Source organism: Myotis myotis, unplaced genomic scaffold (genome assembly GCF_014108235.1).
Source record: "Myotis myotis isolate mMyoMyo1 unplaced genomic scaffold, mMyoMyo1.p scaffold_m19_p_2, whole genome shotgun sequence".
NCBI lineage: Eukaryota > Metazoa > Chordata > Mammalia > Chiroptera > Vespertilionidae > Myotis > Myotis myotis.
The window spans coordinates 70,404,587-70,422,069 of NW_023416324.1; the positions used below are offsets into that span (position 1 = coordinate 70,404,587).

The 17,483-nt window shown below is 36.0% G+C and overlaps 1 protein-coding gene across 11 annotated transcripts in view; it reads right to left on the bottom strand.

Annotated features, from left to right (window-relative positions):
- The window catches only part of EVI5 (ecotropic viral integration site 5), a 191,844-nt gene that overhangs the window by 70,405 nt on the left and 103,956 nt on the right, over positions 1 to 17,483 (bottom strand). For all 11 annotated transcript variants that reach the window (XM_036352437.1, XM_036352435.1, XM_036352436.1 and 8 more), the window contains 4 exons: positions 15,562 to 15,696; positions 12,437 to 12,577; positions 10,439 to 10,597; positions 1,446 to 1,592 (listed from right to left, as the gene is read on the bottom strand). In XM_036352437.1, the coding sequence (XP_036208330.1) occupies positions 1,446 to 1,592; positions 10,439 to 10,597; positions 12,437 to 12,577; positions 15,562 to 15,696 (582 nt within the window). The remainder of the gene's footprint in view (positions 1 to 1,445; positions 1,593 to 10,438; positions 10,598 to 12,436; positions 12,578 to 15,561; positions 15,697 to 17,483) is intronic.

Sequence of the window (17,483 nt, forward strand, 5' to 3'; positions counted from 1 at the left end):
TAACATACTTCACAGAGGTATTAATGAACATTAAAAATTTTTTAAATCTCAAAAGAGTTCTTAAATTCTCTAAAATTCCAAATCTGAACCTATTGCTTAAATTCAAAGAAAATTATTTTCATCAGCAAATTCCCCAAATATTTATTTCCAAAGAACACTTTACTTTGATTAAAAGGTGGGAAAGCATTTGAGGAGAAATATTAAATGCAATAATAGTGTTATCAACACGTTTTAATAAAAACTTATAGCAATAATGAAAAACATTACATTTAGTTCTTTAATAAAAATGAGTCAGCAGACAATATAGCATAATAAAAACTCAGTAAAATATTAGTATAACAAATCAAGTTGATATAAACTCATCCCACATCATTTTATTTCTAAACTAGTCTAGTCATATACTTCAAGAGGGACTCCTCTTAAATTAGTACAAATTTCAGTACTGCCTACAGATTTCTGTCAGTGTAAATTGTAACAGCCATGCATATTAATTAGGATGTAATTTCATCTCTGGATTTCAGTGACACTGATAAACCACTCAAGCTTCACTCTTGGTTTTTAATGACACCAGAACAAGTTGATGGAATTACAGCTTTATATGTGCCATTGAAAGTCTTATTTCTTATCATAGAATAATAGGACTGGAATCTTTAAAGGGCATCATTCCTACTATCTCACCATGGAAAGATGGATATCTAGTTTATTTTTTAAATCCCATAACTTGTCCTCACCAATCCATTCTAATGCTCAGACCACAGCATCTCTTTAGTTATTTCACATACACACACACACACACACACACCCTCTCCTCCCACCCCACTTCCCATCTCCTCTCTCTTTCACCACTGCTACACTATAAACTTATTTCAGGAAAAAACATACTTGCATTCTAATGCTTTTACATGCTTTATGAATTCAAACACTTCACACAAAAATAGAAAAACTTATTAAAGTAGTAATGAGAAATGGACACAGTTTTCCCAATCCAATGGCACACACCCATTTTTTTTGCTCTCTACTCTATCCAGAAAACATGTGAATATATTCACTGCCCACTAATAAGGTACCTATCAAAGCAGAGCTGCCCTAACCTCTCTAAATTACCTATCTTCTTGGTTGAGACCTTAAAAGCTTTGGTTTTAAAGGGCTATTGGTCAAAAGAAATGTTGCAGACAGATACCAGTTTTAACCCCTTGGTTAACTTAATTTCATGCACTGGCACTTAACCAAGTGGTCGAAAACAAGGTTTCCTACCTGAAATCTACCTCAGAGCAAGATGCCCTACCCTGGTCTGAAAGCAACCACCAAACCAAGTTCAGAAAAACTGGAACATTACACTAATTTTATGGCTTTATTTGGTTTAAAGATGATGTAATCAATAATGAGATAAAACAAAACAGGAATTTTTATATTGACAAAAACAACTAGCTACTTGATATGTTTACCTTGCATTCAATCTCTGCTTGTTTGCGTTTTGCTTCACTTAATTGAGTAAGCAGTTCTTTGTTCTGCGCAGAAAGATACTGCACCTTCTCCTGTAGACTGATCACCTCTTGTTCTGCTCTTCGAAGATGGTTACTGTTGATCTGGTTCTAATAAGAAAAAAATACAAATACTCAGATTATACATATAAAAGGCCTGAAAAAACTCATAAATTTCTACCTACCCATTTCATGCTTATACATTATAAAAAATGTTGGTATATTACTTATAGGTAGATTTTATTCAACAAATACTTAAAAACTAAAAAAAGTGAAAGATTTATAAAACTGCTTTAAAATCAAATTAATGAATTCATAAGGTCCATAATTAGAAACTCTCATTATAGCTCAATTTACCATCTATACTAATAAAAGGGTAATATGCTAATTAAACCAGACATCTTCCGGACATCCTTCTGAACAAAGCCGCAGTGGTGGGGCAATCAGGCCAGCAGAGGAGAGCAGTTAGGGGCAATCAGGCCAACAGGGGAGAGCAGTTAGAGGTGATTAGGCAGGCAGGAAGAGTGGTTAAGGGTGACCAGGCAGGCAGGCAGGTGAGCAATTAGAAGCCAGCAGTCCCGGATTGCGAGAGGGATGTCCTGGATTGGAGAGGGTGCAGGCCGGGCTGAGGGAACCCCCTCTTGCATGAATTTAGTTCACTGGGCCTCTAGTTATATAATAAATACCTATAAACTACAAGGATGGTCACATAGAACTTGAAGGTATTAATTTCTGAAATAGGCAATGTGGTACAAAGTGGGTAGATAAAGGATGAGGATGAATTTAGCTCTTCTTTCCAATTATCAAAATAAAGCACAGACCAATTGAAGGTGCCATCACCATTTACTGGATGTAAACCTGTTGTCAAAAATGTTCCATGTGCATGTCTACATTCTTCCAATACACAGAACAGTCTACTTTCATGGAGCATGGACTGATTTTGAATTCTGGCTTACTATTTGGTGATTAAGCTAACTAGTTAATATTTCCGAGTCTCAATTTTCTTACTTGAAAATGTATATAAAAATACTACTATCCTGGCCTCTGTGGCTTAGTTGGTTGGAGCATCATCCCATACACCGAGAGGTCGCAGGTTAGATTCCCAGTCAGGGCAGATACCTAGGTTGTGGGTTTAATCCCTAGTTGGGCACATTGAGGTAGCAACAGATTGATGTATGTTTCTCTCTCACATCGATATTTTCCTGTCTCTCTTTTTCTCTCTCTTTCTATCCCTTCCTCTCTCTAAAATTAATTTAAAAAATACTACCTATTTCTCATTTGGTTTTCTTCAGAATTAACTGAGATAATACATGTAACTAGCTTAATATATAGTAAGAACTCAATAAACACTAGCTGCTTCATGTTTTATAATTATAGGACATGCTAAAAAAACCCCACAGAACTTGAATCAACTGACTTGAGATAATTTTTCCATTCAGGCTTAACCCAGCCTGAATTTTCTCAACCTCAAATTATTCTATCAGGGGCCTGAAAGCAACAATAGGAATTTTCATAACCAAAGACAAGTAAAACCTGGCTCCTCGTTTAACAGTTCTTCAGCCTTGGTCAAGTTATCTAATCCCATCAAATTTCAGTACACTGGTATAAGCACAGATATTCCCACTTGCCTTTCAAGGCTGTGTTGTAAGAATTATATGAGAAAAGTTTATGAAAGGAGTCTCACACAATGCCTGAAATTTAACAGATACTTAATAAATGCTCAATTGTTCCTATCATATCTATTCTGAAACCAACCCTGCCTCTAGTTTTAATTAAAAATCTGGATTATCTAATAGATTTAAGATCCAACATTTCTTACCACTTCTGGATTTCTTCATCTTCATTTTTACTTATCTTTCTGACTCACAGAAGAAATGCCTCCTTTCTAAGTAATGCCTCTATATTACTCTCTTCCTTTTCATTTTCAACGAATACTGTCTGTCTACAAAATTGTAGTAAACTCTTGGTATTGTATTCAAAATGTTCCACCACCCCTTTCTACTGCCTTGCCTTCTACCATTTAAACAAATAACTACACTTCAGAGGAACATACCTTTAAGATAAGCTGTAAAGAATTCCCACAGATAAAACTCCTCCTGCACCCTGATTACAATTCCATGACCCAGAATGACAAAACACATTCAAAACCCAAAAATTGGCTATGAATGAGAAACAGTAAATAAAAAAATAGCAAGAAGATATTTTTAAGAACCCTATATAACAAATCACAGGGACTTTATATAAGATAATTTATGTTAAAAAAAAAGATAATTTATGTTCAAAATTATTAGACATAAAAAAGGAAGCAAAAGCAAAGCACAAGTTACTGTCAAGAAAATTTGACAAATTTTAAAAAATAACCAAGTGCAATTTCTAAAAATAATATAGCCACTGATATTAAAAATCCAATTAAAGGTTAGATTAAATACACTGAAGAAACAATTAGTGTCTCAGAAATCAGACATAGAAAAGGGAATAAGAAAGTACAAAAAAACCAAAACTGCCTAATAGAGGTTGCAGGATAAAATAAAATAAAATAAAATGAAATAAAATAAAAATGGAGGTGAGAGATGATGGTTTAAGACAGCAATTTTCAACCTTTTTTGTTTCCCGGCACACCAGAAAGATATTATATTTTTGCCAATCTTACAAAAAAATGGATATAATTTTTATTCATTCATATAGGATGGCTTCTATTGTGTTGGCTGTTGTCATTTTTTTTTTTTATTTCACAACCTAAGGCAGGTTGGGGAACATCTGGCCCATGGGTCATATAAGGCCAGCAAAATCCTTTGGTCTGGCCCTGCCAAGTCATTAGGGGTGAGTTAATTAAATGTTTGACCAAATATAGCAGGCTGATTTTTTTAAAATATGTTTTATTGTTAATAGTATTACAGATATTTCCCATTTAGCAGGCTAATTTTTAAGCTGATAATTTTGTATGGCCTGCAAATGATGTTATAAATATCCAAATGGCTGTTGGCAGAAAAAAGGTTCCCTATCCCTGATCTAAGGGAAAAGAGGTCAGTGCCCCTGACTAAATGGTCAGGTATTGCATGTTTTAAAAATTCTTGCAGCACACCGGCTGAAAATTGCTGATCTAAGAGGTGATAATAGTTGAGAATTTTTTACAACTGAAAGAAAAAAAAAGAAAATATATATAAATCCACATGAAGTTCAGGAAACACAACTAGTCCCAAACAGGACAAATAAAATCCTTACTAAGACAGAATGTAGCAAAGCTTAGAATGCTAAAGAAAAGAAGAGGCAAACGAAGGTAAAATCTGAGTCTGTGAAGGGGGAAAGTGAAATATCTGGCAGACATATATATCAACAGGAAAAATATGTAGTGCTTAAAAAAATAAATTTCATCCTCCAATTCTACACTCAGCTAAACTTTTAAACAAGAGTGAGAGAAAGCATATTTATTTTCAGAAAGTACGAGTATAAATATATGATTGAACTGGAAAGAAACTTAAATAAAAGAATAGAGAGCAAAAAATTGGTAAAATAGGTAAACAAATTCAAACGAGCACAGACTCCATAAAACAACAATAATGCCTAGTAATTTGGATGTATAAAAAAGATATACAATAACAGTAAAATGTAAGATCTGAAGATGGAAGAAGAGCACATGAAGTTCGTCTAAGGCCCTTACTACAGTTTGGAAGGAAGACAGAGATAATTATTAACTTTAGTCTTTGTTTAGTCAAATAAGCATTTTCAATATTTTTCAAGTAATATACACTAATAGAAGAGAAATTATGAAAGTCACACTAGAAGAGAGAAAGAAAAATGAAAGTAAGCCAATAAAAAGCAATAAAGGAGGAAAAAGCAGAGAAAAGGAAGACATAAAAATTACAAAGTAATTGCAAATATATCATAATAAAGACTTCTGAATTCTGTCAGGAATCTAGAGAGTCAGAAAGTGCATTGTGCTCACCCTTTCAATTAAAAAAAGAAAAAATGCCAGTCAAACTCTACATTCATGACTTTTGTTGAACCCATAGAAGTGAGGTCAGAGGGCAACCAACTAGCCCCAAATCTAAGGAGAGACAAGGGCAGAAGCAGTTGGAAACTATTAAGCATATTTCAACTAGAATAAGTATCAGATTGGTGGAGGCCAAGTGTGGAACCCAAGGGCACAGCAAAGTTCACAAATCTCTTCATGGGCCCCAACAGGTATATACAAAAAATATTGATGAGAACCTTGAAAAAGAGAGGTCAACCGTACCGGCCTGAGGGAGGGGAATAGTGGCCAATACGGGAGGGGCAGTAACTCTTGAATGCCTCCTTTAAGGAATAAAAGGTTTAATTTGCTTGGAATACTAATCTCCTTGGGGCACTAGGGAAATTTTTGTATCTGAGGAAGGGGCAGGACTATATATGGGCTAGGACTATAGTTGCGGGTTGGACAGGAGTACTAAGAAGGCCAAATACCCCAGGTCCAGGGACAGTGCAGCCTAAGGCTGAGACTTTATCAGAACAATAGGACAGAGGTATTTTCTACCAGCCAACTTCCTGTAACAGGTAACTGGAATACTGCTAGAGAGTGACCCTCTCTGAGGTGCTATGCAAAGGGAAGGCCTAGAGACATTGAGAAAATGCTTGGCAAACCAGCCCCCAATCTAAAAATAAGATATTGTTAGAGGAATTTGAAGTCTGTGGTGTAATGAAGGTTAACCACAGAAACAAACCTCAAACCCAGCCCAACTCCTAACTATATTAACTCAAATCCCCCACATTAAAGTCCCAGAAGGAAAGGTGTGCGCATAACCAGGCACAAAAACTATTTACCTTACTTAGTCTACTGTCCTACACAAGGTATCCAATTTTCAACACAGAAAATTACAAAGCTTAGGAAAAGGTAAGAAAAACAAAACATTACCAAGAGACAAAGTAATCAACAGAACCAGCTTCTTATATGACACAGATTTTAAAATTATCGACAGGGTATTTAAAATAAGTGTGATTAATGTGCTAAATGCTCTAAGGCATCAGTTCTCAACCTGTGGGCTGCGACCCCTTTGGCGATTGAACGACCCTTTCACAGGGGTCGCCTAAGACCATCCTGCATATCAGATATTTACATTACGATTCATAACAGTAGCAACATTACAGTTATGAAGTAGCAACGAAAGTAATTTTAGGGTTGGGTCACAACATGAGGAACTGTATTTAAAGGACCAGAAGGTTGAGAACCACTGCTCTAAGGGAAAGGTGAAAAACATGTAAGATCAGATAGGTAATATCAGAATAATGGAGAGAAAAAGAAGAGAGCATCCAAGAGTTGCTGGTTATCAATCTAACACGTGTGTAACTGAAATACCAAGAGAAGACAGTGTGAAACAGAAGAATATTTGGAGAAATAATGACCCAGAATTTTCCAAATTTTATGGTACACATACATCCACAGGTCCAAGAAACTCAGAGAAAAAGTAAAGAAAAAACCACTCAACTCATATTTCCCAAAAGAGACTGTCAAATTTCATTGAAATTTGAAAATTTCAAGTTTATCACTTAAAGTTGTTCAGAGCATTTTTTTAAAAAGTATTTTCACTGAATCTATGCCAGGTAGGGCAAAGGTATGTTTACGGTTGTGAGTATGCAAAACACAGAGTTTATTCTTACTGTACATTATTATTTACAAGTTTTTTTCCATACAAATTTGTAAACCTACTTTTGCCCCACCCTGTATTTACCAGGCATGTTCCTTTTTTATTCTTAATAGTGTTTATTTGTGTCTTCTTTATTTTCTTGAAGTCTTGCAGAAGTTTGCTTTATCTTACTAAACCAGATTCAAGAAGACACAGAAAGCCTGAGATCGGTAACCCTTCAACAACTAGGATCAATAGTTTCTATACTCACAAAATAAGACTGTTTAAAGATAGAAATTCCAGCAAATATTAAAATAATGAGTAACTCCAATCTTATATAAAATTTCTGAGAACAGAAAAAGATAAAATACAACCCAACTCATTCACCTTGGGGCAAAAATCAGGAAAGAGTCTCCCCAAAAAGGAAAATCTAACTTAGGTACAACAAAACCTAAAGTATGAAAAACCTGAATCCAGCAACGGTCATGTGTTGTATATGTCTCTGTGTAAACGTCCTGTCACAACCTTGTTTGCCTTTTAGCACTTTAAGAATAGTTTCTCAGTGTAACTGGTTTGCTTTACAATCCTATATATTTTATTTTATGCATTAAAAAGCATTATTTTGAGAAGGAGTCATGGGTTTCAGACTGAAAAGGGGGTTCATGGAACAGAAAAATAATAAAACCCCCTGATAAAAGAAGCTCTTCGAGATACACACAAGGAAACATGTGCAGAGATGTTCAGAGAAGCACTATTTACAATAGCAAAATGGGTACAAAGAGTGTGTGGTTCAATAACTAAGGTATGCACACTAGGTGGACTTTTCTAAAAGTCATTAGGAACGAAGGAACTGGAGCTATATGTATCATCAAGGACACATGTCTTAACCTGGATGCTGGGTACATAGGTGTTTGATGTAAAACTCTTTGAATGATTAATATAGCATTACTATTAAACCACCATTTTTATTTTTCACATTTTGCAATGGGAAAACTTCATGGATCATCTCTAGTTCAACACCGGCACTTAGGAACCATTTCTCTTCTAGCAAAATTCATCCAAAATCACACTTATTAGTCAGGTACAATTCAAAATACAAAATCCTTAGGGAACCTTCCCCCAAACCACCTAGTTGGAACTAATTTTCCCCTCCATTCTCCATAGCAATTTCCAACTCTCTAATTACCACATTTCTGATTATATATTTTTCCAGTTATATTAAGACTAGAGGCCCGGTGCACAAAATTCATGCACAGGGGAGGGGGGGAGGTCAGTCCTTCAGCCCAGCCTACACCCTCTCGCAATCCAGGACCCCTCAGGGGATGTCCCACAGGGATCGGGCCTAAACCGGCAGACAGACATCCCTCTCGCAATCCGGGACCACTGGCTCCTAACCACTCATCTGCCTGATCACCCCTAACCACTCTGCCTATCTGCCTGATCACCCCTAACCACTCTGCCTGCCTGCCTGATGCCCCTAACTGCTTGCCTGCCTGCCGGATCGTCCCTAACTGCTCACTTGCCTGCCCAATTGCCTCTAACTGCTCACCTACCTGCCTGATCGCCCCTAACTGCCTCTGCCTTGGCCCCCGCACCCAGGACCCAGGCATCCGTCCTCCACCAGCCTCAGGCACTCAGGACCCAGGCTTCCCTCTTTCTGGCAGGCCGCAGGCACCAGGGACCTGGGCTGGCTTTGCCCGGGCCAGCCACAGGCACCCGGCCGGCTCTGCCCGGGCCAGCCGCAGCGCAGGCACCTGGTACCCCAGGCGACCTCTCCCGGGCCCCGGCTTTGTCCAGAAAGATGTCGGAATGACGTCTGGAATGACGTCCGGTCTATCCGGTCTAATTAGTATATTGCCCTTTTATTAGTATAGATATAACTGACATATAGCACTGTAAACATCAGTGATGGTGAACCTTTTGAGCTCGGCGTGTCAGCATTTTGAAAAACCCTAACTTAACTCTGGTGCAGTGTCACATATAGAAATTTTTTAATATTTGCAACCATAGTAAAACAAAGACTTATATTTTTGATATTTATTTTATATATTTAAATGCCATTTAACAAAGAAAAATCAACCAAAAAAATGAGTTCACGTGTCACCTCTGACACGCGTGTCATAGGTTCGCCATCACTGGTATAAATCTAAAGTGTACAGCATAATGACCTGACTTAAATATATTATGAAGTGATTACCACAATACTTGATTAACGTCTATCATCTCAGAAAATAAATTATATTAAATATAGTTTGTAAATGCCTGATTCCTCAAGTATAAGTTCTTGGAAAGTTGGACAGTACTTTATTATCACAAGTTCTCGAAACCACATTTGTTGAATTTGACTCATTCACTTATACCCACTCTGAAATAAATCCTGAACATGGCTTAAAAGCTGTGTTTGCATCTTTAATATCTATACTGAGATAACATTTGATTATAAAAACTAGATTTCTACTTTTCTTCTTACTATTATTTTTAACTACTACAATGAAAAATACAAGAAAATAACTCTGAACAATGTAAAACAAAATATATTTATTTATTTTAAAGGATTTACATATTCATGTTATGGAATGACTGTTTTTTGCACATAAGTTCATAGACTGATACATGAGTTAACTATGCCCCCTACTGACTGAATAAGTATTTTGAAAACAAAATTAACATTACAAAGAATAGAGAACATGGCCCACACAAATGCATCCCATAAAAACTATATGTACCTTTATAATACAAATGGATGTCATAAAAAGGACCTTTCAGATCTTAAATATATTTAAGATAGAGTTTATTAGAGAAAGGGGGATTTGAGAAGAAAGAAGTATAATTTTGAACTGACTCCTTCAGAATCACATTACACAACTTTAGGAATCATTTTTCACATTATATTTTATACCAGTGGTTCTCAACTAGGGAATTTTGCCAAGGACATTTGCAATGTGTAGAGATATTTTTGGTCATTACTGGGGAGGGGCTACTGACATCTAGTGGGTAGAGGCCACTAAACATCCAAAAATGCACAAGCCAGTCCCCACAATAAAGACTTCACCTTGTCCAAAATGCTAATAGTGTTGAGACTGAAAAATCTGCTCTACATGAACATTCCCTCTCAAGTTGTGTAACAAGCTAACAAAGTCAAATGGAGCATTAAGACTTGCTTAAACTTTGTTGAATGGCTCAAAGACGTCTCTGATATCAAAAACCATAATTTTAGCCCTTTTTATTTGGGCTACAAAATTGTAGTCTACATAGTGTCACATGTCCACCTTTTAGCTCTTTCTAGGGATGATTCAATCTGTGCATAAATTTTTGATCTGCTAATGATATTTTTTAAAGATATTGGGCTTTCCATCTTACCTGTGTTTCCATTTCCATCATCCTTTGTTTTATTTCTCTTATTTCTGCCTGTGTTTCTGCTTCTCTAAGTCGAATGGTCATCAATTCATCTTGTAACTCATTCACAGTATTTTTCTTAGGTGGGTCTTTCCATCTCCCAGTAGTACGAGCTAAGTGGCGCTAAAACACAAAAAATCATATTGCAACAAATATTTCCAGTATCAAAATAAGAGCTAACTTTACTGAACAATTATTTTAGATCCAGTAGTATGTTAAGCACTTTACACACAGTATTTTATTTAATCCCCAGAAACATCTAAAAAGTTAGGCACTATTATCTTTATTATACAGGTATGAAAAAAATGCAAATTGTGATTAAACAACTTCAGAAAGGTCACACTGTAGATCTCACTGGCAGTAAGTAGAAGATTTGGGATAACTCAGATAGAGTTCAATTTTTTAATACTGTGAATTAATTATTATAAACAATACAATTTTTACCCTAATTTTTAATGAGATTTTTCACATTATTTTTAATGAAATCCCAAGAAAAGGAAAAAGTGGGGCTATTCATGAATTAAGGAAGCAATATTAGCAGTTAAGAGCAGTGTTCTAAAAATACCTGTGGCAAAGGTACAGATTATTTATTTTTAATTTCCAGTTTATTGCTGTTTGATACTTGACCAAAAAAGCTATGACAATGTCATGGATTAATTTCAGTCTTTTCTAGATGCATCACTTACCCCAATTTCAAACCAAGATCACTATTCTGAAATGCTGTGTAGTTTCTGTTTTCTTCCCGCTCTCCCTTTCTTCTAGCACCTGTATTTGTGTTCGTTGTCAACAGTTTCCCTCATATGTGAATACATTTGTTGGCACTAGCTAAATCTCTGATCTATTTTGTGAGATACCAATTTTCAAAATAAGTTACAGCCCTGACTGGCATCGATCAGTAGTTAAAGTGTTGGCCTGTGCACCGAAGGGCTGCAGATTCAATTCCTGGTCAAGGGCACGTACCTGGGTTGCAGGTTCAATCCCAGGTCCCTATTGGAGTGCATGCAGGAAGCAACCAAGCAACCAACTGATGTGTCTCTCTCACATTGATGTTTCTCTCTCTCTGTCTCCCCCAGACCCTCGGGTGAGGGTTAAAAAACTAAAAAGTTATGCCCTAACCGGTTTGGCTCAGCAGATAGAGCGTCGCCCTGCAGACTCAAGGGTCCCAGGTTCGATTCCGATCAGGGGCATGTACCTTGGTTACGGGCACATCGCCAGTAGGGGGCGTGCAAGAGGCAGCTGAATGATGTGTCTCTCTCATCGATGTTTCTAACTCTATCCCTCTCCCCTCCCCTCTGTAAAAAATCAATAAAATATATTTTTAAAAAATAAATAAATAAATAAAAAGTTACAAATTTATATTGGTGTCAGCCTTCTACTATCTCATACTGAAAAATGGATTTAATATCAACAGAAGAAATATGTACTATATAAAGGATTATTTCTTTATAGGTTTTTATTTTTATTTTTTTAAAATATATTTTATTGATTTTTTACAGAGAGGAAGGGAGAGAGATAGAGAGTTAGAAACATCGATGGGAGAGAAACATCGATCAGCCGCCTCCTGCACATCCTCTACTGGGGATGTGCCCGCAACCCAGGTACATGCCCTTGACCGGAATCGAACCTGGGACCTTTCAGTCCGCAGGCCGATGCTCTATCCACTGAGCCAAACCGGTTTCGGCTCTTTATAGGTTTTTAGAAAAAATTATAAAAATTACAATGATATGACAGCAAAACTATGATGATCTCCATTTTATCTTCTTTAATTTTAAGAGTTAAAAAGGGAGAAACAGTTAAAGGTACTTGCAACTTATAAATTCTCTCAGTTGTGTACATTATACAGGGTCTTTCATGCTTTAAAGTCATATCCCAGTGTTGGTCATCAACTACTTCAAACTCATACAAATTGAATATTCAGGTTTTACCCTCTTTTTAGAAAGCACACAAAACATATTGATATACCTGCCAGTGTTCCTCTAAATCTCTGACTTGTTGTCTAAGTTCTTTCAAACCCATAATAGCTTCTGCTTCTCTCAGTTTCACAGCAATGAGTTCTTCCTGAAGCCTTGCAATGTTATTCTCATCAGGAAAGGAGTTGTTTCTCTAAAGCAAGAAAAAATTTAACTTAGGATTTTTAAATGTAAAGAATAAAATAAAATAAATAAAGCATATAAAAGCTATTTTGTACCATATATAATTATACTTAATTTTATTAAGATGCTAGAGGCCCGGTGCATGAAATTCATGCACTCAGGGGTGGGGGTGGGGGGAGAGGTCCCTCAGCCCGGCCTGTGCCCTCTCACCTTCCGGGAGCCCTTGGGGGATGTCTAACTGCTGCAGAGGTGAGAGAGGCTCCTGCCACCACCACTGCACTCGCCAGCCATGAGCCCAGCTCAGGGCTTATGGCTCAGTGGCGCTCCCCCTGTGGGAACGCACTGACCACCAGGAGGCAGCTCCTGCATTGAGCGTCTGCCCCCTGGTGGTCAGTGAATGTCATACCGACTGGTCGTTCCACCGTTCAGTCAATTTGCATATTAGCCTTTTATTATAAAGGATAATTCATAAACCACAAAACTTACCCTTTTTAATATAGACTAGTCCAGGGGTGGGCAAACTTTTTAACTCAAGGGCCACAATGGGTTCTTAAACTGGACCGGAGGGCCGGAACAAAAGCATGGATGGAGTGTTTGTGTGAACTAATATAAATTCAAAGTAAACATCATTACATAAAAGGGTACGGTCTTTTTTTTTTTTTTTTTTTAGTTTTATTCATTTCAAACGGATCGGATCCGGCCCGCGGGCCGTAGTTTGCCCACGGCTGGACTAGTAAGTGGTTCTTAAGAGATTCACAGGGCTGTATAACCAACATCTTGATCTAATTTCAAAACATTTTAATTACTCCCAAAAGAAACCCTATACCCATTACCAATCACTCCACATTTCCCCTCCCCCCAGCCCTTGGCAGCCCTTATTCCTTCAGTGTCTATGGATTTGCTTATTTAGGACATTTTCCTATAAATGAAATCATACAATAGGTGGCTTTTATAATTAGTTTCTTTCATTTGTCATTTTTTAAGATTCATTCCTTTTCCTTTTGCCAAATAACATTCCTTTCATTATATGGATATACCATATTTTATTTATACATTCATCAGTTGACAGAAATCTGTGTTGCTTCCACTTTTTGGCCAGTATGTACAAGGCTGCTATGACTGTGTAAAAGTTTTGGTGTGGACCTGTTTTTAATTCTCTTGAGTATATATCAAAGAGCAGAACTGCTGAATCAAATGGCAATTCCACATTTAATTTTTAAGAAACTGTTAAATCTTTTCCAAAGCAGCTGCACTATTTTACATTCCCACAGGAATGTGTAACGCTAACTACTTAATTCTGAGAACACAGAAAGTCTAACTCTACTTTGTTTAATAATACTAATCAGTGTTACAAACCAACAGAATTAAAAATGCTTTCCAGCATGGCAATAAATTTACTCACCTGTGGTTAGGACTCCAAATGAAGCATAACATCATTTACATTTTAAAGATTCATGGAAAAGAATAGACTAAAATCTGTTTTGTTGTATTTTCTCAGCATGTCATTTTGGAGAGGAGTATAAAATCTCTGTGAGTTAGTCACTATTTATGTCAATAGTTACAAAATTAATACTACTATTAGGTTAGGCGACTGTTAGATTACTCTCCTACCATACTGAAAGACCCACCTTAAGAAATAGGGTAGCCCTGACTGGTTTGGCTCAGTGGATAGAGTGTCGGCCTGCGGACTGAAAGGTCCCAGGTTTGATTCCGGTCAAGGGCATGTACCTTGGTTGCAGGCACATCCCCAGTGGGAGGTGTGCAGGAGGCAGCTGATCGATGTTTCTCTCTCATCAATGTTTCTAACTCTCTCTCTCTCTCTCCCTTCCTCTCTGTAAAATATCAATAAAATATATTTTAAAAAAAAAGATATAGGGTAGCCCTGAATTAAAATGCTCTGGGAGGTGACCATGAGATCCTAAATGAGATGCCCAGTAAAAGCTCCATAGGTAAACTGAGGTACTAATGAGACTAACTTGAATCTATGAAATTTTCTATCTCTGAATAAATAAAGTGGTTCTTGACAACTACACATTTTTATGATGAACTTTAAATATTTTCTCTATGAAAAACCAAAAATTCACTGCATATACATAAAAAGAGAGCCTTGCATAAAGAAATTAACCAGAGGAAGCACAAAACCTTCCAATTTCCTTTCTATCCTATGCCATGAATACCAACAAAGCTCCTTAAGAAATCCATTTTCAAAATGGACTCAAGGACATTTCTTACTACCAAAAATTCAAAACAGAGAGGCCCAGTTTCTTATCTACATCATGGAGCCCATAAAACTCCCAAGTTAGAAACCAAATATTCTGTTAGGCATTTTCACAGTCTTATTGGCCTTTTTCTCAATAAATAGAATAAATTTTCCCCAAAAAATGTAAAATAGCAAGCAGATTTCTAGCAAAATTATTCCACTACTGACTGTAGTTATTTCCTGCTCTATTTCATTAAATTATTTCCTGCTCTATTTCCACTATTTGCCTAAACCTTCAACTTCTTTAATGACTTTGAAAAGATATAAGTTAGCTTCCGTAGCATACCTCAAGCTAAGATCTTCCTGAGGTGGCTTACTATACCTTGGAAAATTGCGACAGTTATACTCAGATGAAATTCTCCCTGAAATGTTTATGTATTAGTCATATCCAATCTCTTGCAGAAGAAGATATTACAATATTTGAGAACAGTTAATTTCTATCCCCTAAGTTTCTCTTCTCCAACACTTAAATATTATTCATATCAAAATTATCCTGTTTTCCTGTAAAAGGACTCTAATCTCTACTTTTACCCTTAAATATGGGGCTTTGAGTAGTATGGCAACAACAAAGACTAACTGGGAATCTTACATTTTTCCTTTCATCTCTCAGTATCTAATATGTAAGGTTTCTAATGTGTAAAATCACCAAATCCAACTGAACTGCTCAGTAAGTACTTAAATATCTACCACATGTCCCTTTAATTTTGGAGTAACAGCATTTATGTTGGTCTCACCTTCTCCATATCCAGGACTTTATCCTGCATCTCCTTTAGCGCACACTGAGCCTCGGCTTCCCTCAGACGGGCCTGAACCAATTCCTTCTCTAGCTGTAGCACAAAATCTTCACTGTAGCTGGAACTGCATTTATGCTACAAATTACAGACATATACTGAAATTTTATGAAGCATAAACGTACGTATAATAGAAATAAATGCAATGGCACAGTACAGTTATTAAGGGCAATCAAACATAAAAGTTCCATCTACCCAATATTTTTAGCATATCTCCTCCAAATAACTTTTCAATGAATAAAAAAGATAATCACATGATTGGGTGTTGGTAACCAGTTATTACACTCAATAAATCCAATTTATAGAAAATGTCTCTTTATCTTTCTATCTATCCAGATACTAAGAGTTTGTCCTGATTCTATAGACCTGCACTGTACAATAGTGTAACCATTTGCCGCCTGTGGCTCCTGAGCATTGAATGTGGCTCGGCCAAGTTGAGAAAGGCTGTAAGTGGAAAATACAAACTGGATTTTGAAAATATGAAATACAAAAGGTAAAATATCTCATTAATAACTTTTATATTGATTACCTGTTCAAATAATATTTTGAATATACTGAGTTAAACAAAAATATTCACTTTTCTGTAATTATTAATTACTACTTTTAATGTGGCATTTTAAATGCCTATGTGGCTCATTATATTGCTATTGGACAGTACTGTTATGGACTACACATAAGTACAAATTTACTGAAAATTCTATTTTAATTTAACAGAAATAAAAACAAGGGAGCCACAATAATGTGAACCATCCTAAATCCCAGCAAAACAAAAATGTATTTTCTTTTAGAAATGTAGATCTCTTTTTAAAAATATGCATAAAAATTAGTGTTGGAAGCAGAGAAAAATGCAGATGCTGCATGAACAAATTAACCATAGAAGCATGAAACCTTTCCATTTCCTCTCCTATGCTATAATGTGAATAGCAATGCAGCCACTTAAAAAAAATCTCCTTTTACTAGTAAACCAGTTTCTACAAAAAAGTTGTTCTAAAAAAAGCAAAAATATGTCAATTCACCACTCTAAAAGACTTCCTAAAATAAAGTATCACTTTACATTTAACTAATGTAGTAAAGAAAAAGTGACAACTCAAAATTTCAAAATAGAGTCATAGAGAACAATCTCCTACTGCACTAGCATGAAAATGGCTCTTTTATTCTTCAGAATATTAGGAACAAAACAAATGCCAGACTAAAACTCTATTTAAAAAAAACTATTAAGTGCCTAATTAAAACATATGGTACTCCCTTACCCCAGTTACCCAAACAGATGATATCATTTTTTAAAATGTGAACAGTACACTTATTAAGCAAATTAGGACTTTTTAATTCAATACATTACACATTATTTCTCCTAGTAATTTTCTGATACAATTAAAACATTTCATTACAAGAAATACATCTGCAACAAGTATATCACTTTAGCAAATACTTACCTTACCAAATGGGAGAAAGGCACTCTTTTGGAATGACCAAACTACAGGTGTCATCATTTTTGTTTAATAAGATCATAGTTATTTTATGAATAATACCAGGATTTTTTGCCCTTAATCTAAAGCCCTAGAAACTGCAGTTCAGGTTTGTTTGCCAAGACTATTTTAGGAAACCCCCAGGAATACATCAAATCCAAATGACCCATATGAGAATGGACTCACTGACCTAGTATAAACCAAAGGATCCAACCAAGCACAAAAAAATGTTACTAAGATTGGGAGAAATTTTTTTCAATAAAATTTACAAAACTTCTAATTGTTCTCTTGTTCAAGTGGTAAATTTTAAATTCCACAGTTTATGTTATTTCTCCTTTCATACTTCCTACTTGTTCCTCAACCCACTGCAAACTAGCCTTAGTTCTTGATAAAACTGCT